Genomic DNA, 27,509 nt, shown 5'->3' on the forward strand with positions numbered 1-27,509 from the left:
AGTATAATACCATGTAGGTTGTACCACGTGACGTCGAATGGTGCAATTCTATTGGCCGATATTTGGGTCGGAAAAATAATCATACTTAAGAGTGACAATGTTTTTTTTGGCGATTAAAAAGAGAGGCGGAGAGTTTATTGCCAGTTCTTCTCGTACGTTCTACGCCCTTGATTTGAGAACTGGCAGTTAATGTAGAATTAGAAGCAATTAATATATATTTATTTTTTGACGTTCATCGGTGTACATTGTTTTACCTATATTAATAAATAATTTTGATATTTTTTTTTGATTCCAGCATAAATCTATAGAGCTAGTCATTATTTCCAAGTACCTGCAGCATGGACACATACGATATAAATACAATTAATAAACATAATCGCATTTACTTGAACATTCCTATAGTCCTCAACTTGAATAATGAATTACAAATATCATTCTCAAATAAATGGAGACCGCTGTGTTCATTCCGCTAAGAATAAAATGATTTCAAGAGTTTGTTTTAAGGAATAACGGTTATAACATCAATATTTATATCAATATATGTTAAACACTTTTGTTATTTCGGAGCTAGACTTTACAACAGTTTTCCTCCTGAGATACGGTAAAATAGTACTAAATACTCCTAAATAGTATTATAAGTTTTTTGGTAGATACAGGTTACACGCACACACTTTTTTATTTTATTTTTCTCGTGTAAGTGACATGTTTGTTTTTAATCAGAATATTTATTTACTTCTTCAAACCTAACCAGAAGTGCCTGTTGCATTTAACGATTGTGATTGTTTAAGCTAATTAAATTTTTACAACTGTTAATATTATAACAACTATTCCTTATATAACATATAGTTTGTTACGCTTTCACGCGTAAACCCCTGAATTGTATAGATGTAATATGGGATTGTAAAAAATTGTACTATCTCTTTAAACTTATACAAAAATTACATACTAAAAATTACTTTTAACAATTAACATTTCCGAAAGACCTATACTAAAATTAAAAAAAATATTGGTACCATAAAACAGTACGATAAATCGTACTTAACGTTAATATTTATTAGATATATGGCCTAGTGGCTTCAGCAACGACTCTCATCGCTGATTTCGTGGTTCGATCCCCGGTTGTGCATCAATGGACTTTCTGTCTATGTACACATTTAACACTAACTAAGGAAAACATCGTCAGCATGTCTTAAACCCAAAAAGTCGACGTCGTGTCATACAAAAAACAAATGAACACGAAACAGATACATAAATCTGAGTCCCAGACCTAAAAGGTTGTAGCGCCACTGGTATTTTTATAATGATTATCTTCATTTGAGACAATTGTATAAGTTCATTCTTCCGAGCAGCCTAGAATTTTTCTGCTCCAGTTGTCTAATTAGAGCCAACAAGATAAAGGGCGCGTAACAGAGACGAAATTGCAAAGACGTCTTTTTTACACGCTTTATATTAGCTTCACCTGTATGTATGTATGTAACCGACTCCTTCGGACTCGATTTTGACCCACTTTTAACGGACAGATTTAATTCAGACTTTGCGCACCTGTCAAAGATCGATGACAATGCAATAATCCGAAAAAAATGAAAAATAAAATAAAAAAAATGTAACTAAAAAATAAAAAATAAATAATAGTTTAAAAAAACTAAAAAAAGCGCTTTTATAGCACATCAAACTAAAAAGTGAAAAATAATTCCTAATTTAGGCTGAAAATGAGAAAAAGCGTGGGGCGCTCTGTGCCATATTTTTTGTCTATCGAGCAACCCACGCTTTTTCACAATAATACCAGTATTTTTTGTTCATTACCATTTTCAGCCTAAATTAGGAATTATTTTTCACTTTTTAGTTTGATGTGCTTTAAAAGCGTGTTTTTTAGTTTTTTTTAACTATTATTTATTTTATTATACCAGTAGTGAATCAGTTCACGAATAACATTTTTTTTACAAACTTGAAACTTCCAAAATATTGTTTTATTTTCGTTACGCATTTTTTTGCATTAACACGTTATCAATATGCATTTAAATTTGAATGACAGCACGAAGAAGTATTTTAACGTTTTTTACGCATTTAGTGATCATACTAGTCACTCGTGGCTAGGGATATGAGTTTTTGTCCCGATACCATAGCGTCTAGACATTTCGCTTTGAAACTGGCTTCTCTACCGGAGACAAGGATTAATAATAGACAAGGGGTCGTTGTACTACGTATTGGTTGGTTTAAAATATATTAATATTAAAAATATAACCATTTATTTATGTAGTCCAAACTAACTCAAGTCCTAGCAGGGCAAAACAAAGCACATATCCATAGGTATATTAATAATTAATTAATATTATTACCTCCTCAAGAAATTTACAGGTTACAACACGTTTTAGACTCATTGAGCCTATGAAGGGATTTGGATGTGTTCTTAGTTCTTAATATTTTATCAACATTAAAAATATAATACATAACTTAGCGGACGCAACAGACGTCAATTCACACGCCTTGAATTTAAAAAAATTCAAGTCAATAAATTGTACATCTAAAATTCTAAACCATTCTCGAATCCACTTGAACACACAAAAATTCCATCAAAATCGGTCCAGCCTTTTAGGAGTTTAATTACAAACCCACACGAAGATATATTTATATATATATCTTAAGTCAAAATATATTTTTTTATGCTTTAAATTAAATCCTTGGTAATGTACATCAACCAATGTTACAGAATGATTTCCTGAAGCATATAACACATTCTTAGCTGATTTTCCCAGCTTGAGTCGCAACCAGTTACTTTGTACTCATTTCTACAGATATTTATAAAGTATTAAACATCTTGACCCGTTCAATAATTGAATTGAGTTACAAGAATTACAACACACCATACATGGCTTCTGGATACGCAGTTTCACCAACAAGTTTGTCAACATATAAATATCGCAACGATTTCTACTAACTTTTGTTTTAATCTGCAGTCTCACATTAGGTCATTGTTGGAATGACAAGTCCCGATGGTATGTAAGGGAACTAGAAAATGCATCAGCTATATAAATTGTTTCATATAAAAATTATACGCAAAATTTTGCAGATTTTTTTATAAAGAACATATAAATTGGATGTTGTCCGATACCGCCGCCCATGGACACTAACTCACCGCCAGAAGGCTCGCGTGTTGCCAGCCTGTGAAGAATTATGCTGGCAATGTTGAGAGATACTTCTTGTGTATAGAATTTTTATAAAAATTAATATATTGGGAAGAAACAATTGAAGAGAAAATTTTGTTGCTTAAAAACAATCAACATATTATCCACGTGACTAGGCTGAACACTGTATGTCTTACGCTTAGTTATGCGCAAAACTATGAGTTTTAATTACTAATTACCTTTAAAATGATATCGTTTAATTTCAAAGTATGGCAGCCTTGCGAATATATTATATTGATAAGCTATAACATGAAAACGAGTACAAATGATAAATTGTTGCTCAATTTTTCCTATATTTGTGCCAAAATACGCCTTCAATATTAGAGACATGCAATGTCTAGACACCGCGCCTTTGTTCAATCAATCAATGATATTTATAGCTTTTCATCTATTTAATTCAATTTCGACCCAATTGTTTAGAAGTAATTTTTGGATAACCGTTTTTTTTACTACCCATTGACTTCAGAACCACAACCAATTTACATGTAGGTATTATATCTTTTAATTTCAGATTTAACCATAAAATCTTTTTCGACCGTCCAACAAACACTCTAAGGGCCTATATATACAAGAATTATATTATATCACATACTTTATAAATACATGAAAACCCTTGCTACTCGCTTCGCAAGTTACACACTATATGCGCTCATTAAAATGTACAGATAATTACTGAGGGCAATATCACTCGGGTCTTGTACTCAATATAATGACTTTTATTATGTCAGGTAGCTGTAGCTGGCATATGCACCATTACCTACCAAAGTCAATGAAACAATATAAAAATACTGATATTATTTATTTCTTCATTATTACGTAAGCACTATAGTGCGGGGGGGGGGGGGTCTTTGATTTTCTACACTACACATTGTCTATGCTTGAAAACGAACTGCATTTTCGAGGATTCCTACAAAAACAATATAAAACAATATAAAATTATGTACTATAATTTTTGAGAGCTTTGCTTACTTTTGCTGACAAGAGGGGTGGAGGGGATAACGTACGTGACGTAAGCAGATACGTTATGCTTGAACGGCCCCCATGGGCTAAGATCGGGCGGTGAAGGTAACTAAGTAATACTGCCGCCCTTGGACACTAATTAATGCCCAAGTAAGTGCGTTGCCGGACTTTTTGGAATTGGTACCATCTTCTCTTGAAGGAGCCTAAGTCTAATTGGTTCGGAAATACCAGAGTAGGACCTGCTGCAACTGAAAGACAAATTGCCATGAGGTAACCACAGGACAGGGAGCGCTGGAAGTTTCTCGATTTGTTGACTTTGACACTTTTTATGTCGCACCCCCCTACAACTATGGATATCCAGACTTTGCTCGTTTATTAGAATGATCAATCTGGAAAGGATTCTTTTGAAAGGAGGGACAATTGAGATAATTGGATGCCTGGGTACACGAATTTGTTAGTAAAAGACAAATCCCTCAAACCGTTCTACAGACGTTATCTTTATAATTAGCTAAGAATTCTCGCGAATAGTAGACAGTCTACCTAAATATACAGATGCAATCATACGCCTACGCGTTTAAAATTAGTAATTTCGTCTTAACTACGCTAAATAAAGCCCGGAACAGGCGAAAATGTATTATGTACTTACTTGCTTATTACTTACTATAATCATTTTAGGTGACTACATATTAACAACACATTTAAAATGTTAGGCGTAATAATAACGAGTCGTTTTTAATATATACTAGCTTGGCAATTTTCCTAAACTGCTAGCGTACTAATAGACTTTTCATAAATGTATAATTTTGAACTATACAGTGTAAAATCCCTACTATAGTGACCAGTAAAAAAATTAGGCACATAAGCCAAAATCGTCTCATAATTTGTCTACCTCACGCTCCAATACGTTTCGATAATTCAATTTTGAACTGTAGCTAATACTAAATAGACTAATAACATTGCGTCTCTGCTACTTTATTGCATAAGTTGTCAGAGACGCAATGTTACAAGTCCAGTTATTATGAATAATTTTATTAGAAAAATTAGAAAGTATCGCCGACCCTCAACGTCTATTTGTCCCCTAGTGCAAATCATAATCCCGTTCCTGTTGGGTGTTTCAAGGTCATAACAATAATTTAGTTTTCACAAGGGGAACTGGGTCCATAATTAAGATATGAAAATATATACTAATAATCCAGTAGCGCTACAACAAAATATAGGTGTCATATTGGACCCGGAATTTCTTTAATAGTTTCTATTTTATACAAAAATAGATGGATCTTTGGGACATGTCAGATTATTCACGATGTTTTTCTTCACCGTACTAGCGGCACAGGCAGAAAGTCAATTGGTGCACAACCAAGGCAAGAACATACGACCTCAGGGATGATAGTCGTACGCTGAAGAAAATATATATACATATGTAAAAATTATCGGCTTCATCTATATATGGGATCTAGAAATAGGATCATTCTATGGTTTGATTTTGTTATAAGTAGTAGCTTTACAATGAGTTTGACAAAATTAAAAGCTATCGTACAAACCGATTGGCGTACACCCAAAATTGTCCCAATGCAGTGCGAGATACATACAGAGAAAAACAGCGAGTGAGAAGAGACAAATACAAAACTACGAAAGTGATTCGATAACGGAACAATACAACGGATGTAAACAACTTTTTACTCTTACTAAACTTGCGCAAGAGTTCGTTACATCGTGATTATCATAATTACACTTATTCGCGTGTCGATATGAAAGCCACTTAACAACAATTAACAATTCCTCATTTCTTATATAAATGCCTAATCTCTAGAGGTTATATATCTATCTATACACTCACGCTTATTTCTCGAAGGGGTAGGCATAGACCGCGGATCTCTACTTGCTTACGTACTGATTGATATACCTCTCTCGCTTCATCCACTTTCATGACATTCACCATGCATGCTCGTCGGTTATGGGAAGGTACTTTTGATTAAAACGTTAACGTTAATCCCTTAACGTTATTTAATTCAGTAATAGTTTTGTTTTAATTCTAAGATGCGGTTTTAGGTCGAATCTTGAATTTGACGATCAGCTTTGAATACCCGTTGTATTTAATGAGCATTTGTTGTATGATTTTTTTATACCATTACAAACATAAATATGGAATGTTTAGTTTTGAGTGTGAATTGAAAAAATATTCTTAGCTTGACATGAAAGGCTCCAACGCCTTAGGGAGCGTTCAAGTATTACGTAACGCAATTTTTGGAGATTATTGACCCCCCCTCCCCCATGTAACTCGCCGTAACGTTTTTCAGTACCCAAGTACAGTACTGTACCCAAGTATAGTAAAACGTTTCGTGACCACCTAGTGCCTCTTCAGTTACTATTATGTGGTGTAAGTCGAAAATAATATGTATTAACAATAACTTGTAATTCAATCCCCACTCCGCATCGTAACGTTTTACAAAATGCCCCCCCCCCCCCCCCCCAAATTCGTTACGTAATACTTGAACGCTTCCTTACGATGGAATTAACCCAATTGAGCCTGTATACAAAGCTACACTTCCATGTCATCATATACGAAAATATGACCTCTCGACCTTAGCTATTGGGGCCTCCAGCCAGTCAGCTGACTGATCGAGGATCCTCTTTTTATGATGGAGTAACTGTTCACCATCCTTCCTCCACATATCTAATATTAATTTAAAAAATCATCAATTACCCAATTATTAATACTGTTATAAATTTCGTACTGTTTACATTAGCGTATTAACGTCAAAACGCAATGTCGTTTAACCACTTACCATTATACAGAACATCCGACATGACGCTTTCATAGACAAGAGAAAAAAGCGTACAATTCGGTAGTTGCGCAAACCTGTCATTGTAAATGCCACGCGTGAACTACTTTATCACAATGATCACGGTTACAAAGACTATGGGTTAGCGGCACAGTGCCCTTGAAACATTACTTGTAACCTTTTTAACTCGTGTTTTATTGTTTTATAACTATTCAATAAATTCATTATACGTAAAATCGCTTTCTCTTTTTTTGGGTCGGTATCTCATCTAAGTACCTATCGTAGTCTGTTGTTTCTGGCGAAAATAATTTTCCTCCTGCGCTTCTTTTGTCTTTGACCTAATAAGTCTTTGACCTGATCAGACCATCTCTGAAAATCGTTTAAAGTATAGCAAATAAATTCTAAGAAATAGTTTTAATAGCAAAACGCATTAAATAAATATAGCTTGAATGATACATTTTAAATCGAACAAAAATGCCTCTGACAATTTGTAGCCCTTATTGCATAAGCGAGAAACTATAGAACAGTATTTTTATTGTATTTTTACACTGAGTAATGTAAAACCCATTGGCGTCATGGTATACGCGCACGCATCCATGCGCACGCGCATCGCATTATGTCGCTTTATTGCTATGTTTTGCCAACATCGTGAGCGGTAATGGTGTTTTGATAGTTCGTTACTATTGTTCTGGCTACGCATCGTATGAACTGAAATATTGGTGTTATTTGGGTGTTCAATGTCTGCTGTATTTCTTCATCAGGTGTATTCGAGTGCATTTCGAGTTACATAGACCACATCAAATTTATATATTAAATTTTAATTCTTATCATATAATAAATCTTTTAGAGGCGATTGAATCCTTCAATAGGCCACATCTCACTTATCATCAGCTGGGATTGTGGCCAAACGTCTGTCCAGATCTGTATAATTATTTTTTAATTATTTTGTCCTTTCTAACTGGTAAAGAATACACTTTTATATAGATCCCGTCAATTTGAAGTTATATTTGAATCACACGAGGTTCTAGTTACAGTACATTTTAATGAAAAACATCTTTACAGCTAGACATCTATCAATAGTATGCACTTACTACCTATTAGTACTTAATCAGGCCAACAACGGGTCACACATTTACCGGTTGACTGTTTACAAGTGCAGTAACAAAGAGCATTCATTGTAAGGGCAGATACCTACACACAAATTCATACTCAATTTACGTGAGCCGTAATTTCCTACGAATCGTAAAGTCAACCTAAATATCATTATCTATTACTTATTTATATCTTAAATACTTTGAAACTATTAAAAATTTAAAATAAACCAGTGGCGCTACAAACTTCTTAGGTCTGGGCCTCAGATTTCTGTATCTGGTTCATGATCATTTGTCTAATAGGTAAGTAGGTGAACAGCCTCTTGTACACACGCCGTCGATTGGGCCTTTTTGGGTCTAAGGCAAGCCTCATGATGTTTTCCTTCATTGTAAGAAAGTCCATTGGTGCACAGCCGGGGATAGGGGGATCGAACTGACGACCTCTACAATGAGAGTCGCACGGTGAAGCCATAGGCCAACAGACTGCCCGCTTTTGGAACTATTATATTGAACAAAAATAATAATTTGACTGCAAGTGATGTAATTCTTTGGATGCTTCATCTGATAAAATCTTTTAATCACGTCTTTTCATATCATAAACAGGATTCGTATTTACATTACTCTATAAATATGTCTCTTCAATGTTTATAATGAGAACTGATCAAAGTAAAATATGGAATTATATGGAGACATTATGCAACAAAAATAGTGATATAAAAATTCCTTTGTATAAGGAAGTATATATGGCATAGAGACCATGACATCTAGGGTCATTAACCTCGTCGGCTCATCTTTGTCGTTAACGTCCTACATACGTTGATAATACGTGTTACGTTACGAATACAAAGGTGTGTCTATTTTACAAATAACATTAATTAACGTTTTATTTTAACGCATTCGAATATTGGTCACTAATTAAAATTAAATTAAAAAATTGTTACCACGCGTACTGTGGAAAAATTATAAGTATTTATTTCCTTATTTTCTATTCCTACAGTAACTGAATACTAATACTTTACATAATATAAATAAAACATAAAACCTAAACCTTTTTATAACAAATTTTGAATAATGCAATTTGGGTCGCAGAGTCAGCGGAGTAAGTAGGTAATCTATTATTTAACTAACTAACTAATAATTAACTAATATTTTTCTTATATGACCTATACAAGTGTTTATTACAGGAACATTAAAACATGAAAATTTGCATTTCGCGTGTCTGTACTAATCAATTAGTATATTAAGGTGTGTATTCACTTTGCAATCGATATAATGTATTCTCGTTACACTTATTAGCTTGTACATACTAATATCAATTAATTATTCATTTTCACATAACTAATTATACTTTAATTGGGTTAATACATAATAGTGCTAAATACAATGTCGTACAAATTCTTAGGTGGTAGCTTCTAATTCCCTTAGTAGGTCAAAAATATATTTACGTTTAAAGCCGATTTTAAAATTAGCTCGAACGGTGATGGAAAACAACGTGAGGCCACCGGCTTGCAATAGACCCAAAAAGTCGACGGCGTGTGTCAAGCATAGGAGTCGGATAACCTACTTATATACTACCTCTGACAGATGAACATGGAACATACTGAGTTCTGAAGCCCAGAGCTAAAAGGGTTGTTACTTTATATATCTATATGTAATCTTTCCATATACAATTCCTACTTTCACGGTTATTTAGTTTATTATGACTGTGTAATCTATAATTTACCTCCCGAGATGCAGCTTTCTATTGGCAGATATTGCCTTCTAATCAATGCACACATATATTTTATTTCCTTTAATCATAGTATAAATAAATTTTAATAAATGTTAATAAATGTTTTTTCCATTGATTGTTATTAGTAAAAAGTGTTTCAAGTCCAAACAGGACATGACGCACTTCGCGTCGTTACTCTGTATCTTTCAATAGAGTATCAGGGCAGGTTACCAAGGCAGTCTAGATTCTTAGCAGCTTTAGATTCTAACCCCAGTCCCAGTCCAGCAGAACTTACAAGGCAATTTGCCATAAGCATATTTTTACCTTAGAGGTCCATTTCGATTGGACTACGAATTTTTCTATCCGAGTGGTCAATTAAAAGTTGCTCATTCTTGCACATTGTCAGGAAACCGGTATGTCCTAAAGGCTGACCTACTTTCCTAAAAAGACAATTTATCAATGCAACAAAGGCGCTATGTCGCCCCTTGCCCCATCGGGAACTTCTTACACAAAAATTTTATTGCCTGTAATCTTTCTGTGAACAGTACATCGCCCATAGAACGTGAACTGGACGGTTATCGCTTCATTTAATCATAATAAAATCTTAACTATACAATACAAGTGTTTGCAATATTAACAGAATCAGCGTGGGGTGACTCAATGGTTTCGTTATAGTGCTCAAATAGTCTAAAGTTAAAAATAAATTTATTACTGTACCCAATTAACAGATGTTCATGATAACACAAACTTTTTGAATTTTCTATACGTTTTAAAATAGCTTTAACCAGGACAATGAAATTGATGTGGCCTTTGAAAGACGCATACTTATAAAAATAATCACGAATTTAAATTTCTTTTAGCGGCGTTTCTTTAAAAGTGTTTTTGCGTCTTCGCGTCAATAGATGGCGTTAATATGGCAACATTTAAATCTAATAAATGTTTATCTGTCAATCTAATGTGGGCTGTGGTAGTTGCGTTGCATTAACCAAATACCATAATTTTCAAAAAGTCAGCCTAGAAAGTGACCCTAGAAAATTATATAAGAGTATTTTTCTAAAGAATTTTTTTACTATTTTAACTAAAGGTTTTTTATACGAACAGGAGGCTCTCCTGATGTTAAGCGATACCGCTCAATGCCAGAAGGCTCGCGAGTGCGTTGCCAGCCTTTTTAAGAATTGGTACGCTCTTATCTTGAAGGAACCAAGTGGAATTGTTAAATATTTTTGAATGTTCGAATAGGCGTTGTATTAAGTTTTTATATATTAGTTAATATAAAACAATATAGTCTTTCTTTACATCGGAATAACCAGATACAAACCCACCAAGATCAAGAATGAATTATGTAATAATTAAAAAATAACCCTAATATTTCTGACTGCAATAAAACATTTACACGTTATACAATAACACAGTAGAATCTCTCTTTGAAAGCTTAATTAAGCTTCAATCTAAAACAATAAAGCATTGAATAATCGTAATGAATGAGATTAACCATATGTTCCGTGTCATTGACTCCGTATTATTCGCAATCTCAGATTTGCAATAGTCAAGTTTATGCCAATTCAATTACCTAAGGTACAATTTAGACACGAGAATTAGCGCTAAATACTCCTGGACGTTAAAGGTGTCTGCCCACTATCCCGTAGCATACCATGACCGTGCTAGGAACGTATCCAGCACGGAAAGCAATCCGGTACGCTCTATTTCGCCCACTGAAGCGGGCCGACAGCGTTCTGAACCCGTTTACAACCCGTATGTAACCCGTATTTAATCTGTATGATGCCCGTATGTGACACGGCAGAAATCTTTTCAATACACTCGTAAGGCATCGGTTCATTCTCGTACAAATATCAGTGTTAATATTGGACATTATTCAGGCACTTAGTTGATGACGGAGAAAAGTTTTTTCAGTACTTCCGAATGTGAACATTCAAATTTAACACATTTAAAACGGGTTTGTAACGGTCATACTCCCCGCTCAGTCACCGGTCTGGCAACGTCCCGTGCCATGCACGTAGCGTGTCCGCACCGGCAAAATATTCCCTCCGACGAATAGTTGACGGCCCGTGCATGGCACGCTACGGTGTCGGCCGGTGACGGAACGGTCTAGTGGGCATAGTCTCATACTTCTTCCTTCAATACAAAGAATAGTTTTTTGTCTGAAACGGTCCTAGTACGGTCATGGTATGCTACGGAATAGTGGGCAGACAGCTTAAAAATGTATTACATTATAACATTAATTGCATCATTGGACAACAAAACAGCATGCAAAATTCCACCCGTACCATCTTGACGTCTGGCTTTCCACTACAGAGCGCTTTATAAGACACTTCTTACCGCGCACCACCACTATGGAACCAGCTGTCATACCAGATATTTCCGAACCGTTACGACTTAAGAACATACCTTAAATGCCGGCAACGCACTTGCGAACCTCCTGGTGTTGCGGGTTCCACGTGCAGCGCTAAAACTAGTGATTCGCCGGCTCGTTAGACTCCTGTCCCATAAACAAAGATACCGGAGTCATACGTCTCTCTAGACTCTATGAGTCTGAGTCTTAGCTATGTAAATAAGTATATATATAGTAAGTAAGTATGACTACTGTATGTCAAAAAATTGGCTTGAACGTAAACATGCGGTAAGAGTAATGTTTGGAGTATGCATAACTGTTGATAGATATTTCTATCGGAACACCGGTATCCTTAGGACATTCGACGTACAATTTCCTACATAAAATACAATTTGACACAAAAGGAGCGCCAGACTAGTTCGATATTAACGCTTACACAATTACTAAACTAGCCCAGCACAGTTCTTCAGGTCCAATCATATTCATACGAATACAATTAATACTTAAATAATTTTAAAATAAATTATCTTCTTAGGTCTGTATGGATTGACAGTATTTGTAATAAATTGTTTAAAATGATTATTACCCTAATAAGAGAGATTTTGTTAAATGGCAACATCTTTTGGAAGCTCTTGTTCTATTTATAGTCTATCGAAATGGCGTCATATGTCGATATAATCACATACAAAACAACACAAACCGGACTAATTACTTAATAGAGTAATATGTACTACCTTTATAAAATATACGATTGAGCGTCTTATATAAACTACTTCGTAAAACTGACGGAAAACGTCAGATTAATAAAAAATATTATACGTCATTCTGTCATGGTTCTAACACGACAAACCCATCGCTTGTGTGGTCAAGGGGAAGTCCAGAATCCGTACAAGGTAAGGAAATAAAGGAAACCTAATATTACCAAAGTGTTCGCTTTTCATAAAATGTATTATAAGTTTTATTAACCTAGTGCACGACCCTGAGATCGTGTGTTCCAATCACGGCTGTGCACCAATGGACTTTGTGCGTAATTCGTAGGGAAACCGGCATATTATGATTATTTATTAGACATGAGATAGAACAGAGCCGAGACAGTTGCAGCGTTTTTGTCACTGCTTTTTTTAACGTCGGATCGCCTTGCGCCGTTTTTTGTCTAGTTCCTTTTTGGCTTTAGCCGTTTTTTATAACACAATATATATAATAACCGCAATCCGCATTGAAAGTTCGTTATCGATCTAATATAATAACAATATGGATATGAGGTTATATGCGATAAGCAACATTTGTAATCTTTATTTTTTTTGTTTTATTTATTTGAATACAAAAAAAATCATGCTCTAACATGTGACCCTAAATCAATAAGAATTTAAAACAAAAAAAGGCACACACGAAATAAAAACTAACAATTAATTATAAAAAACAACGTAAACCTAAAAATGAACTAATTACGATAGGCACAAAGACTGAACTTTTGTCGGTTCACTCAAGGTAAGTACAACCAAAAAGGTCCGCCTGTATTATTCGTTGACTAATGTATTATGTAATACAACGAATCATAATATGTGCCCTTTTTAGAAGGTTAGTCCTAGCCGTGGGTACATAAAGTAACGGCGGACGATGTCACCTTCTGCCGTACCCATCAGGCACATTGAAGCTTAGGCACTGTAGTGCTGCCAAATTGCTGTAAACATTAGTTTACCCTCTAAAGTCAAAACAAGAAGTTAAGCGAGAGATTTGTAACGTAACTTTAACTTACTTAAGCTTAATAAATAATTCAAATTTTTAATAAGAATGTTGTCTATTCATTGTACGAATACATTACTTTTAATAGAACTAGCAATGTTACTATAGTAAGCTGCCAAGCCACTGGAATTTTTATTTTAGTATCATATAAATAGTACAGTAAAAATTAAATAGAAATTCATATATATTATAGAAAAATAGCACTATAGAGTCTCTGTATGAATGTTAACAATATTTTAAAATAATATTAAGTCACGTTAGGTGTATGCGGCAGGCGGTTAAAACCTCGCTCCCCCGTCCCGGAGCCGCGCGCCCGAGCGCGTCTTGGCCGTCTAGTCGATAGACGCCTATATCACCACACGTTTTATCATTCGGGGACAGAATATTTTTAATACTACAAATGACACGACTTTAGTTAGGGTCTGTTTCACAATGTACGGATAAGTTCTACATAAGTTCCAAATTAGCTATTTATTACTTATTGGTAGGATAAACACTATTGTTGCGTTTCACGACTGTCAGATAGCGCTATTCGTCACATAAAGTCCATCATAAGCTATGAGTTCGATGAATGTCAAATAGCACAATTTATCTTCCAAATAATTTATGTGTTGCATAGCTATTTGGTACTTTATCCATACATTGTGAAACAGACCCTAAGTGTAGTCAGTTATATATGTCATATTCTATTTTAATGATAAAGATAACTGTGTCTTTACTCAGTCATTTTTGTGTATTCTCCTACAGGTAATAATTTTTGATTACATAGTTAACTAAAAATATATTTATGTATTTTATTTAAGTAGTAAAAATAATAAATATGTCTTATGACTATGTGATTGTGTGTGTGTGTCTCTGGTATAACATGAAAATGAAAGCGCTGTGAGCGTTTCAACCTCACATTTAAAATTATTTTTTACGTTAATTTAGCTATTAATGAGTAATAATAGAACATAAATAATGATCTAACGCGAGTCGATTTCAGATAATAAGCACATGTAACACTTGAAAAGTAAAAATTATCATAAATGATATGTACCCTAGCGTAATCGGCCGCCATTTTAGAAACAAGCTACGCGCTCCCCGCGCGTCAGTCGCCCGTAAGCCGCACTACCGGACCGCACGCTTCGCATTTATGATGATGCAGTTTGAATATGAACCTGAGGTGCTTATTGAAGCTGTAAAAAAACGACCAGGCATTTGGGACAACGAAAATATCAACTACAGGTCGAAGTCGGCTCGTCACAAGCTGTGGTTAGAAGTCGTTCGTGAAGTTGCAGGCGAGGACGTAAAAGTATCAAAGAGTGAAATGCGCGAGTTAGGTGAGCGAAGCGATAACTATAGATGACGTCATACACGCGCACGCGATTCCTTTGCATTTTTCTGTATAATGATTTAATAACATGACAATTTAGCCTTTAGACTGCTTTTTTACTGTCTTATTTTATGTTTGTTTCTATAACTTAGACGAAACTGTATTTTCTTTTCAGAACTACAACTTCAGAAAAAGTGGAAGAGCATACGAGACTGCTTTCATAAATACGTAACAAATCCAAGAAGAACAAGAAAACCATACGTCTACTGTCGTCACTTAGATTTTATATTGAAAAAGAAAAGTCGTTCCAGTCGCGATAATGAAGCAGAAGAAGCTGCGCCTAAACAGTGTTGGAAGCACCTGAGAAAGATAAAATTGACCAAAATGAGCTCAGACGAGGAAGAGGACGACGACGACGTGGATTTCTTTGTGGAGGATGATGTACAGGCTACGAATGATGTTAAAGTAGAGCCTCCACCACCAAAACCAATTACTGAATTCGCTTTTGCGAATGTAGAAGGGCCGAGCAAGAGTGACGATGACGATCCAGATAGAATGTTCCTTTTATCCTTACTCCCACACATCAAAGCCATACCCGATGAGTATAGATTGAATGTCAAAATGGATTTAATGCAAGTACTGAGAAACGCCACCAATTTTCACGTAGATAGTATGAAAATGAATGAAAGTAGCTTTAACATACATTAGGTTTATAAGAACATTCCTACTAGTTTAGTAATAAATAATTAGTAAAATATATAGATCTTTAAGAGCAGACTTTATGTTATATAAATTTTGTGTAAGATATTATTGCTTTATATAGATAGGCTTCAATAATTTAAGCGCAAATTAAGATATCATTAATAGCATTCGTAAATTTTTGTATTAAGGCAAACCAGGGTCTCATTAAATAGTCTACTCATACAATTGTTTAACTTACCTTAAATCTAAATATGTAAGTGACTGAAGACCTCCAACAGCATCAGGAATATTCCTTATGACATTTTGTGACAGTAATAACTTCTCTAAAAAAATATATGTGGTCACTTCGTCTGGCAATTCCCCAAACCGATTTTTCGATAAATCTGAAACAGTAAATATATAAATTAGTAATTAAACCAAATGTCTATCTATGACGTCTAAAGTCCCGTAACACCGAAATGGGGCATGGGGAACAAGCATAGATTTATGAATTACTTTTCTATAAGCAAATTGGCATTAGGCGTTTAGTGTCTGACACTCGTTGATAGGCCTAAGACACGATATTTTTAATTACCGTACAACCAAGTGTTTATTATTTATATAAAAAGGTTACATAAGTGCATGGCGAAGGCGCCCTTATTTATTTTACGGGATTAAACCTACGACCGAGAATCACATTCTTAACTTAAGGTTTTATTAAACTAAAAACAAGTCAACATAAAACTGCTAAAGATTTTAATTTTTTTTTTAAATATGTACTATGTACTTTCAAAATACAATTTAACAAACGGCTTATAAGTGCTCTCACTAGTCATAACCAGTCATAAAATTCCCATAATTTACTACCAATAATAAATTAGGACCAGATCTAATAATTACTAAAATTAAACTTTCAAAGGTTAAAGCTGAAAGGAAAACATTTTTCTCAACAAAAAAGTACTAAGCAATATTTTGACACGTTTATTGATTTTAAAAGCAACATGATAATGATAAGGACTATAATAGGTTGTAATATAACAGATTCAGAAATTTGAGGCTAAGACCTAACGAGGTGGTAGCGCCACTGATTTATTTTATAATAGGTTGTAGGGGATAAAAGATAGGTACGGACGGTGATTGATTGTGTTTCACGTCCTTGATTATAAATTGTTTCTTGTGAAATTACATAATTTTGAACTTTTTGTGTCTTTCTAAGAAGTTTTATTTTATTTTAATTTAGGGTTTTGGGAATTTTAGGGTTTTCACCTATTATACGACATACGTAGTAATTCATATACAAACATAGTATTTTGTTTATTGTTGTTAAACACCATTAGGGTAAGGATAATTATGTATCCAAAAAAAATTAATATAGTAATAACATTAAGTTCCGATTCCATACGTCTACAAATGCAGCATCTTAGCCATAAAGCAGATTTGTATACAAACAAGCGTGTTATTCTTACGCAAACCAGTCGATAGGTTCGTTGGCACCGAACGCTTAACGTTAGCGGTTAGATAATGTAAGAACCACATCAATTTGATTCCTTGCTCAACATACAGATTATAAATCATAAACTACGCGATATAGCTTTATTTAGACTAGTTGAAGCTTTGATGTTTGAAACTTTATCATCACAAATTCAACCTTCCAACTACCTAACTCTTTTCGTATTTGTGTTACAATAAATTAAAAAACAGGCAATATCATCTAGACTAGATCATTTAAAACAATTAATATTATAGTTTCTTAGAAAATGTTTGATATTACAAACAAATGCACTACATTTGTTTATAACTTGTTTAAGCACACTTTAAAAGATTAAACTCATATTGTGAATAAATATCTCCTCTTAAAATATAGCTATAGCTATTACTATAGTAAAGCACTTGAACTATTGCAAAACCTTAAGAATCCGTCTTATACGATTGTCAATTATACTCTAAAGTCTAAAGTTTCCTCAAAAGCTACAAATTAATCAAACAACTTCCCGTATTAGTTTAATACGGCCTTCGAGTGCAAAGCGTGAATGTTACACGAGTTTCAAATGAGTAATTTAAGTTGGTTCATGCCTTTGTAATAAACTTGCTTCTTGATGCTATTATGAAAGTCGAGTTAGGTAGGTACGCGAATCGTTTGTCGAATTTACCTAGAATTAAGTGAGAATAATAAATTATGCTAAAGTTCTATATATGTAAGACTTGTTGCCGAAATGTAATGTGATCCATTCCGACTAAATGCTTGCTTCAAAACTTCGTAAAAAAGATTTTAAATTGCACATCAAACAGCTGAAATTCCCTTAAACCTTTTGAAATCTGTATTGAACACTGTACAGTGTATGTGTAGATATAATACCCACTGAAAAGGTTAATTATTGGCATGAATAAATTCAATATGCTCAAGTTATTTATAATAAAGGTGACGATAATATAGACAAAGGCAGGACGCGAGGGGAGAGAACGACGCAGCCATACGTGACTGACATTGTGCCATAAAGGTTAGCTAAATAAGGCAACAAAAACAACAATGTGATGATAAGTAGATTTTTAAATATAGGATTTTTGCATAAAAGACATTCAGATCTTTAGAGAACTCTAGAAAGATATTAAAATACATGTAACCTACTTTAGTAATAAGGAAATATAACACATTTGCTATGACATATAAAATAATAACTTGAATGTTAAATCGTAGTCTATTTTTGACATTACGATGACCTTCAAGGTGACTCATTAAATACTAACTAGTCTATTTGTAAAATATGTTTAAAAATAATCCGTAAAAACAATATGAATAAGGCTGCCTACGCACTGGCGACCATGGTCGCCGCGACCTGGCCGCGGCGGCCAGTGAATTCTGGACTTTATATGGCCATCGCTATAGCCCCTACGCACTTAGCGGCCAGCGACCAGCGGCCACCGTTGGCCGCGGCGTCTAATTTGATGCCACGCGATTTTCACATTTGATGTCCGCATGTCGCGCTTGCCTACGCACCAGCGACCATGGTCGCGGCGGCCTGGCCGCGTCTATGGTCGCCAGTGCGTAGGCTGCCTAACACAAAACGCAGCGTTGATAAATTAGAATATTAACTCCAAAGCAATCTAAATGCCTGTGGTATATAGTTGGTTACGAAGTACACGAAATTAATACGCTTGACATACTTTGCAATTAATTTTATAACTAGCGCGATCTTTGAACTCCACGCGTAAAAAATCAAACGAAACTGGATTCAAACAACCATATTTTCTGAACAAGTTCCTACTTATTTTTGCGTGCGTCCTCGAAAAAATAACCGTCGGCTCGCCACGTGTTAGCATAAAAATATCAACAGCTGATATTTAAGTACGACGCGAATATGAACGATTTAGGATTACCAGAGTTTCTAATAGACTAACGCCCATTGCATATATTGTGATCAACCAATTTTATCGGTAACTTATATATGTCAAATCAACACGTTAACTTAGATGTCAAATCCACCCAAGCTGAAACGGTGATTAGAATTAAACAGATTTTTTTTCTTTTTAACATCCTTGCCGATGCGAATCGTCCAATTCATAAAATGCATCAGGCTCAAGTAGTTGGGACATGTGCACAGAATAGCAGACTACAGAACCTCAAGGTTCTTACTGATCTCACAACCTGGAGTCACGGGAAGACCCGATAGACCGATGCTGCTGGTGGGATGGAGTTTCCAAGGACCTAGAAACAATAGGTGTTCGAAGAAGACGCATTAAGTACGAAATAGATTGCGATGGCGAAATATACTTGAGGACTGAGGAGGCTATGCCCACAAGCGGCTGTATAGCCATTAGTGATGATGATAATTTCTGACTAGAACATCATCAGTAACACCGTTTACCCATTCAAAGGATCCTTAATATTATTCCTTTAAAAACTACTGATTGCAAACTTGTCTTTAGTTACAAGTTTGACAAGTCTGTCAACTGAGACATAGATCAATTTATGGCGGAAATTTCGCATTTAATTTGTGTTTAGTTATTATAGTTCAGCAGCTTTTAATAAACTAGGCGTAAAGGTCACTGGATCGTCAATTAAGCTATTTCAATATTAGCGCTAGTGACAAAGGCTGTTTTTTACTAGTTCATATTCTTGGTTCAGTAAAACCATCGTTCAGTTTAGAAATTACAGCCTCAAAGAAATCCCTTATGGAATATCCTGCCCCAGTTTTGTAAAACGAAAATCCATGAACTTCTTTTGAAGCGTTTTTAATATAAAATTATTATGAAGTCTATGGCTTCTAGGGCATTTCATTTTCAGATTTAAGAGAGAAATTTTTGAGTTTATGCTTCTTTATCTTAATATATATTTTTGAGCTTACTTCACTTTTTTTAGAATAGAATAAGTCTATATTGAGCGAACAAAAATACTTAAACATTTGTTTAAATAAATATTAAAAATACATATTCAAACATGTTATATCGCTGCATGCAAATAACATATATATCTTTAAAAATGACACATCCAGACAGGATACAATTTGAAACAAAACGTCATAGCGATAAATCAAATCCCTAACATATTGTACAGTTTTATGCAATAGTTATATTTGTAGTTGCAGTAAGACAAGATATATCAATGCGCCAGTCTGGTGTGGTGCCAAGAGCCAATTCGAACTGTATTGCGGACTGCGGGCCTCAACAACCTTGACCGGTTATCGCGTTTAAATCTGAACAATCAAGACATGACTCGCAATGTCTTTAGCCTATTGCCTTAATTGATATTCTTGTAGGAAATCTTTTCCAAGTTGTCAAAGTCCAACAATCTCTGTAGCGAATTTTTTTTTTTTAATGCTGGTTAGCTGAAGGATTCTGATCGCTGCGACCAACTAGAGTTTGATTCGATATGACTTATAACTCGTTTGAAACTGATGCGACTACGGACTGTCAATGTTAAAAAAGTTTATACATCATAATTATTATTACTGTAGTAATTAATAATAGTCTCATGTTTATGATATGAATAAAGATTGAATTATTCCAAGAATGTCGGCCACGTCATTAAGTACTCGTCATACGCAGGCATCCTTATAGAATATGGGAGCAGCTTTACATTCGCACATACAGTTGTTAAAGATAACGGCATATCGTCAATAATAATGATTATACTATCGACCTACTGATGTGACAGTTACAATATGAAAAGAAATGCGCCGCAATCATACGTTCCTGACAGATATAAGTTATAACTCTCGAAGTAATCATGAGTTCAATTCGTTACTTTACTTTACATACACTGTTTTATTAAACACTTTAAAATAAAAATAGATTTGCGAAGTGTTTATTATTAGGAATCCACATCCCATAAGTTTCACGTGTAGCCTGATCAATACATCAGTCGGGACGGCGACCGGCCGGCGCGGCATGGCATGTCACCCCAAACACAGCTGATTCCACCACCCCAGGGTATTCACCCCTCGCTACACGCCCTCGTGTACTTTCGATCTCTGCAAATATTTCAAAGGGAACTCAGAATTACCGCTTGCTATTTTCGCAAACTTTAATTTCCCGCAAATATCGTTATTCCAAATCGTGAATTCTAGTTGGCGATGGTCCAAAACGTCACACCGTAAATCATGAATAAAACTTTCACAGTACTTAAAGATACGAATATGTCTTTTAAAGCCGCATCTCAGTCAACATCGGGTGAGGTCCGCGATGGGTACACGGAACAGCAACAACTGCAGTATACAAAGTATCTGAAGCAACTACTAATTGAATTTCAGGAACGTTGGTGTAAGACATCGAATTCAACCGTAAGCTATAGTAATCTTGAACATATTCGTACTCTCGGGACAGGAGCGTTTGGCAGAGTAATTTTAGTACGGCATTCCAATTCCAGCAAATATTATGCTATGAAAGTGTTGGAAAAGGAAAGAATAATAAAGATGAAACAAGTCGATCACACCTTATATGAAAAACGTATTCTTGAAGCAATTAGATTTCCCTTTACAGTGTCTATGGAGACAAGTTTTAAAGATAACAGTTATATTTATTTCGTAATGCCCTTTGTACCCGGCGGAGAAATGTTTACTCACCTCAGAAAAATGAGCAAATTCGAAGAACCTCTTGCAAAATTTTACGCATGCCAAGTTGTTTTGGCACTTGAATATTTACATTTCTGCAAATTAGTTTACCGCGATTTAAAACCCGAAAATATTATGATCGATAAAAATGGCTATCTTAAAATAACTGATTTTGGTTTTTGCAAGGTTTTGCAAGGCAGAACATGGACACTATGTGGTACACCTGAATATTTGGCCCCCGAGTTGATTCTGAGCAAAGGTTATGGCTTTTCTGTTGACTGGTGGTCCTTTGGAGTTCTTTTGTTTGAAATGAATGCTGGCTATCCACCTTTCTACGCAAATGAACCAATGAAGACATACGAAAAAATAGTAGCTGGAAAATATAGATGTCCGTCGAGCTTCAACTCTGATTTACGAGATCTTATTAGAAATACTTTACAAGTCGATATAAGTAAACGATTTGGTGTAATGAAAAATGGTGTAATGGATTTTAAAAACCATAGATGGTTCAGAGGTATTGAGTGGGAGGCTATTTTAAACTGTCGTTGGTCGGCGCCTTATGTTCCTAAATGTAAGCATCCCGGCGACTCAACAAACTTTGATAACTACGACGATGAGCCGCTGCATCCAGGCTCGTACTGTCGTTTTGAATCAGAATTTTTAGATTTCTAATTCTGCGAACTGTTAAGCTACAATCTTCATATATAAACCAGTCGCTTGTTGTATTTCCTCAAATATATTGGTGTCAGTGTTATCAAAATAAATATTCTTAAAACAGTTGTCATCATTTAATGTTGACAAAAGTATACATCCTCTTCCATAAGTGCTTATCTTCAAATTTGTCATTTTGTTCGTACCCGATTTGAATGTGTGATTGAGCACGTGCGCGGAACTCCCCTCACCACATGCGCCGGCGCAAAGGGGCACAAGTTAAAAGTAGAACTAGCAGGGGTGTCAAAATAAAAATTAACAAATTTTAATGACATAAGGTAAGACAATATGTGTTCTATTAAAAAAATTAAGAACGTCTAATTGAATTTTAATTATTTTTAAAGAATTTAATCAAAAACAATAGGAACTACAACCATAATAGAACAGAAACAAATGTTTCTTTATTATGTAAATTACTATTCCTATTCTTAACAATATTCTCTTGGGATACAGTTGTACGCAACACCACAATAGAAGTAGGAAGATATTAACAGCCCTATTGTAAGCACACGACATAGTTATTTTTTTAGCAGCCGCAAAGAGGAACAAACAATTGATTTAATATGTGTCAATTTAAAGCCCACTGGCCTGTTTGTTCAATCCACTAGAGACGATTGCGAATTTGCAATTTATTTTTGTCTATAGCACGAAGCGTATCTAATACTTATCTAACCCAAATACCATAGAGATTAAAGTTAATTGTAGGTAGTAGCTGTAATTTATAATCTATCAAGAGACCGTTACATATTTCGAAATATACATCGAAGTTAAGAACCAATAGTAGGCTAATGTAACAAATCTGAATAGAAATGGGCCAGATAAAAGTAGTAGTTTCAATCGAATTGTCAAAGTAAAATATTAGTAACTTCTTGCAGGTCTACGCCCACGTAATAAAAAACCGTATCTTATTGGAACGTCAAGAAAATCCATTAAGTCTCTGTTTGCTGGAACAACAAGTCCATTGTTCCTAATTTGATAGTCTATAAACCCTGTCCCCATTAGCTTAACACATGACAAAGAAACTTTATACTACACACTTACGGAGACATTTTTAAAGATCTACTTACAAAAATATTCACTAGACCTACATCAGAAAGCTACCCAATAATATTTTTATTGAATTCTAGCGGCAAACGTTGTTTAATGTTTTGCCATGTATATTATTTCTAGGAAACATTTTTTTAGTTCAATAAAAATAACTACATATCTACAATAATAAAAAAAATAGGGGTTCATCGTAGAGGAGTGAAAATTAAGGGTTGTATGTATTTATGTATGCTGTATAATAAAACAATAAAAACAAAAATAAATCTAAAAAATAAAAAAAAAACACTTACTGAATATGCATAAAAAATTTCATAAGAATCGGTTGAGCCGTTTCGGAGGAGTATGGAAACGAACATTGTGACACGTAATTTATATATATTAAGATATAGATAGTGTATGCACAAAAGAAAACAATACAGTCTAGTAGACAGGTGTCTGATATGTCAAAAACAGATGACAGATAAGACGAGAAATCGAATTTTCTATAGCTGTTGCACTCTAATTAAAAGTTGGAGTTTTCTTATTCATAAGATCTAGAATAATAAATACAAATTCTATAATATTGCTTCATGATATTCGTTTCTCTCCACTATTGTGAAGACCAATTATTTAGAGTATCTAGACTTCAGTTAACTATGCGATATAATTTTGTAAATGTTCCATTCACGTTTTGCAACTGGCCGAGTTCAGACTCCCACACGTTTTTATCATTAAGAATCAAATATGGAACATTCAATGATGTGACTATTAAATCATGGGACTAACTAGAACCATTTTAAGCTTTGCATATAATAAGACACGTTTCATATTAGAATAAGGCAATTACAGCTACGAGAACAACAAAATATATGAAATTATTTTAATAACTAGTACTTATATTACTAGTAGCGTTGGCTTAGTACAGCGTGCACCTCTCATCCCCGAGCTCCTGCATTCGAATCACGGCTGTGCACTAGTGGACTTTTCTTTCAATGTGTGCTATTAACACTAGTTCGTACGGTGAAGAAGTTCACCTGTTTGCCTATTTAGAAAAAAAATGGTCACGAAACAGCTACAAGAATCTGAGGCCAAGACCTAGAGATCGTAATGCCGCTGGTTTATTTTTATTTATTTTAATTATAGCAATGTTTCAAACACCGGTTTTATATTTGTCCGAACTTGTTATGTTTCGTATCAACACAATCGTACAGGACATCATTCATGTAATTAAAAAAAAAGTAAAAGGTGCAATAAATGCAATATTAAGTTACGTAGGAACATTGATCTCTATGTAAATACCCTTAGCGGTATAAATTATTAGCCATCAAAGTATTGCAGCAAACGCACTCTAATCAGCTTTCAACATAACTGAACAGCTTTGTGTGGGTTTGATTTATTATCACTGAATTACTGGACAGACTAGAAGCTAACCGTTTCCTCAATAAAGATTTGATGAAAGCTTCGCTAGAATTATGTACAATGTATGGATAATTCAACACAACTTCGTGATCCTACAATACCTAATCCCAGTTTCAAATATAGTATGTGATACCGTTCCAATTAAAATAAAATTAAAATCAGTGGCGCTACAATTTCTTTAGGTCTTGGCGTCATCCTTCTGAATCTGTTTCATGATCATTTTTAAATCTAATAGGCAAGTAGGTGATCAGGCTCTAGTGTCTGACACACGCCGTCGACTTTTTGGGTCTAAGACATGTCGGTTTCCTTCACCGTTCGAGCAAATGTTAAATGCGCACATAGAAAGAAAGTCCATTGGTACACAGCCGGGGATCGAACTTACGACGTCAAGAAGAGTCGTACACTGAAGCCACTAGGCCAACACTGCTCTACCAGCGTTCCAATTACCTTCAATTAAAATTCGCATTTTTCACGTAACTTTAATAAAAACCATAATTAAACATTACCCATAAACATAACTATTAATAAAACAAGTCAATCATGTGTTAGTTAATGGCCATTAAATTTATCAAAGAGACCACTCATGCGAGGACAACGACATTAAACGCATTACAGATTAAATTGACACCAGAAGTTTTGACAATTAAGCAAGCTCTTGCCGTCAGTGAGAATCTGTTGACAATGATAGTGCTTTAAATTTAAAAGTTGAAGACTCTAAGACTACGAGAAACGTACTCAACCGTAAAGGATTCCAAAAAAGTTATACAGAATTGGTAACTAGTTTTTTTTTGCGACTAAGGTGCAACTAGCTGATGTGATCTCTGGCAGAATGACCAGCGCTGTAGAACATTCTGCTCCTCCGCATAATGCTGAGCCAGGGCCAATTACAGCCGCAGCACACACGCATTACATACTTGAAACGAACCGAATGGGAAAAGGAAAAAAAATCATCATTATATCTTTTTTTTTTTTTTGTGTGTGTTTTTGTTTGTAATGAATGATATGTCTATGTCTAGTTATGATCTGCTCACGTACTGTAACAAAACCGAAATACACAGCTCAAGTTAGCTAACAGTGACATTATCAATTATAGAACAATGGAGAAAGCCTCATTGAAACGTTAACCACATAATTAATTGGGTCTAAAGGCCTGGTTCCTAACTTCCCGTTCCTATTGGCCCACATAGTCACGTTAAATGCTGATCGGTGGAACTTTAGATGGAGGGAATATCACATATTAACAAAATACTGCTTGATTCCAAGTAAAAAGCACACAATTTTATGATATATTTGAGAATAAATAGAATCAACAGAAACTACGTCATTATTAGAATATCACCTAGGTTTTGGAAATTTAAGTAAAAACAAAAGAACATCAACTAAGTCTATCTTTATTATGCAGTGGAAACATAGCACTATAAGCTTTTACGTGTTCAGCAGTTAGTAAAATATGGGTCAATGAAGTTGCACCCACATGATGCAGTCAGTTGTACAGGGTCGAGATGAGAGGGTATTAGAACTTTTGTGAATTTTTAATACACACACACACACACAGTAATATAAAGCTTTAAGTTTACTACTTTATGGCTATCATTCAATTTCATTTGATATCCATCAAACTGATAATCGACCCATGGTCCATTTAATTATCGCTCTGAAAAAAATCAATTACAAATGTCAAACTAAATAAAATCGTAATAAATTGCAAATAGCACTCATGAATATGACTACACCCAATATCTATTTTCTACAATGGTTCGTGTATTAAAGTCACGCTCACGAGAACTTGGGTCAGATTAGTTTTGCAATTTACGTATGATATTTATATGATATTCTTACAAAACACGTGTGTTTATGATAAAGCTTTTACTAAAATAAAACAAAAGAAAGTCATGACTACTTCTATCATTATGTAGCAAAGAAACAAATTAACCTGGGCGACAAACGAACACGATACAATTTCATCTCCAGGAACTAATTCAATTTCCTACACTGTAAAGCAATTCCTACTCACATCTTGTAACGGACTGAACATAGCTGTATAGAATTCCTGATTACTTTTGCTAAGTGGAGTTGCCTTAGCGTTTTAATGCGCCATAACTTATTATTGAAAAGCAAAATTTTCGAATCATGCTATTTTGCAAGAAATCGTGAAACACTGTTTTCTAATGGTGCTAGAAACTTTCACGCGATCTTTTTAACGAAGAATTTTAACGACATAACACTAACATAGCGTTGTTATCTTACATACTTGCAAATAATTACACGCGGCGTCTTGTAAAGCATTTTGAAGATAAGTGACTTCATAACGCAACCCTGCACGTTTAAAAGGACCTGGAGAGCTGTCTCAAAGGAAGTCAAAACAGCCTGCATACTTTTTCATTTCAATGAGTTAACTATCCGACCAAAACGAAAGGATGGAATCGTTTTCTATTGTTCTCGCCTTATACTTCTATTATTTATCGGTAGGGTAATCATCATCAGTATTCA

General features: G+C 34.7%; 3 protein-coding genes across 5 annotated transcripts in view; 2 read left to right on the plus strand and 1 right to left on the minus strand.

The window, feature by feature from the left end:
* LOC125050888 (leucine-rich repeat and calponin homology domain-containing protein) overlaps positions 1–27,509 on the minus strand; it is a 56,127-nt gene that overhangs the window by 24,306 nt on the left and 4,312 nt on the right. For all 3 annotated transcript variants that reach the window (XM_047650954.1, XM_047650953.1, XM_047650952.1), the window contains exon 2: positions 16,076–16,220. In XM_047650954.1, coding sequence (XP_047506910.1) covers positions 16,076–16,220 — 145 coding nt within the window. The remainder of the gene's footprint in view (positions 1–16,075; positions 16,221–27,509) is intronic.
* LOC125050891 lies at positions 14,889–16,059 on the plus strand. The gene is made up of 2 exons (XM_047650956.1): positions 14,889–15,142; positions 15,311–16,059. The coding sequence occupies exons 1-2, from the start codon at positions 14,956–14,958 to the stop codon at positions 15,841–15,843; spliced, it is 720 nt and encodes a 239-aa protein (XP_047506912.1). The 5' UTR covers positions 14,889–14,955; the 3' UTR covers positions 15,844–16,059.
* Positions 21,269–22,755, plus strand: LOC125050890 (cAMP-dependent protein kinase catalytic subunit 1-like). The gene has a single exon (XM_047650955.1). The coding sequence runs from the start codon at positions 21,414–21,416 to the stop codon at positions 22,533–22,535; it is 1,122 nt and encodes a 373-aa protein (XP_047506911.1). The 5' UTR covers positions 21,269–21,413; the 3' UTR covers positions 22,536–22,755.

The sequence above is a fragment of the Pieris napi genome, chromosome 7 (genome assembly GCF_905475465.1).
Source record: "Pieris napi chromosome 7, ilPieNapi1.2, whole genome shotgun sequence".
Lineage (NCBI taxonomy): Eukaryota > Metazoa > Arthropoda > Insecta > Lepidoptera > Pieridae > Pieris > Pieris napi.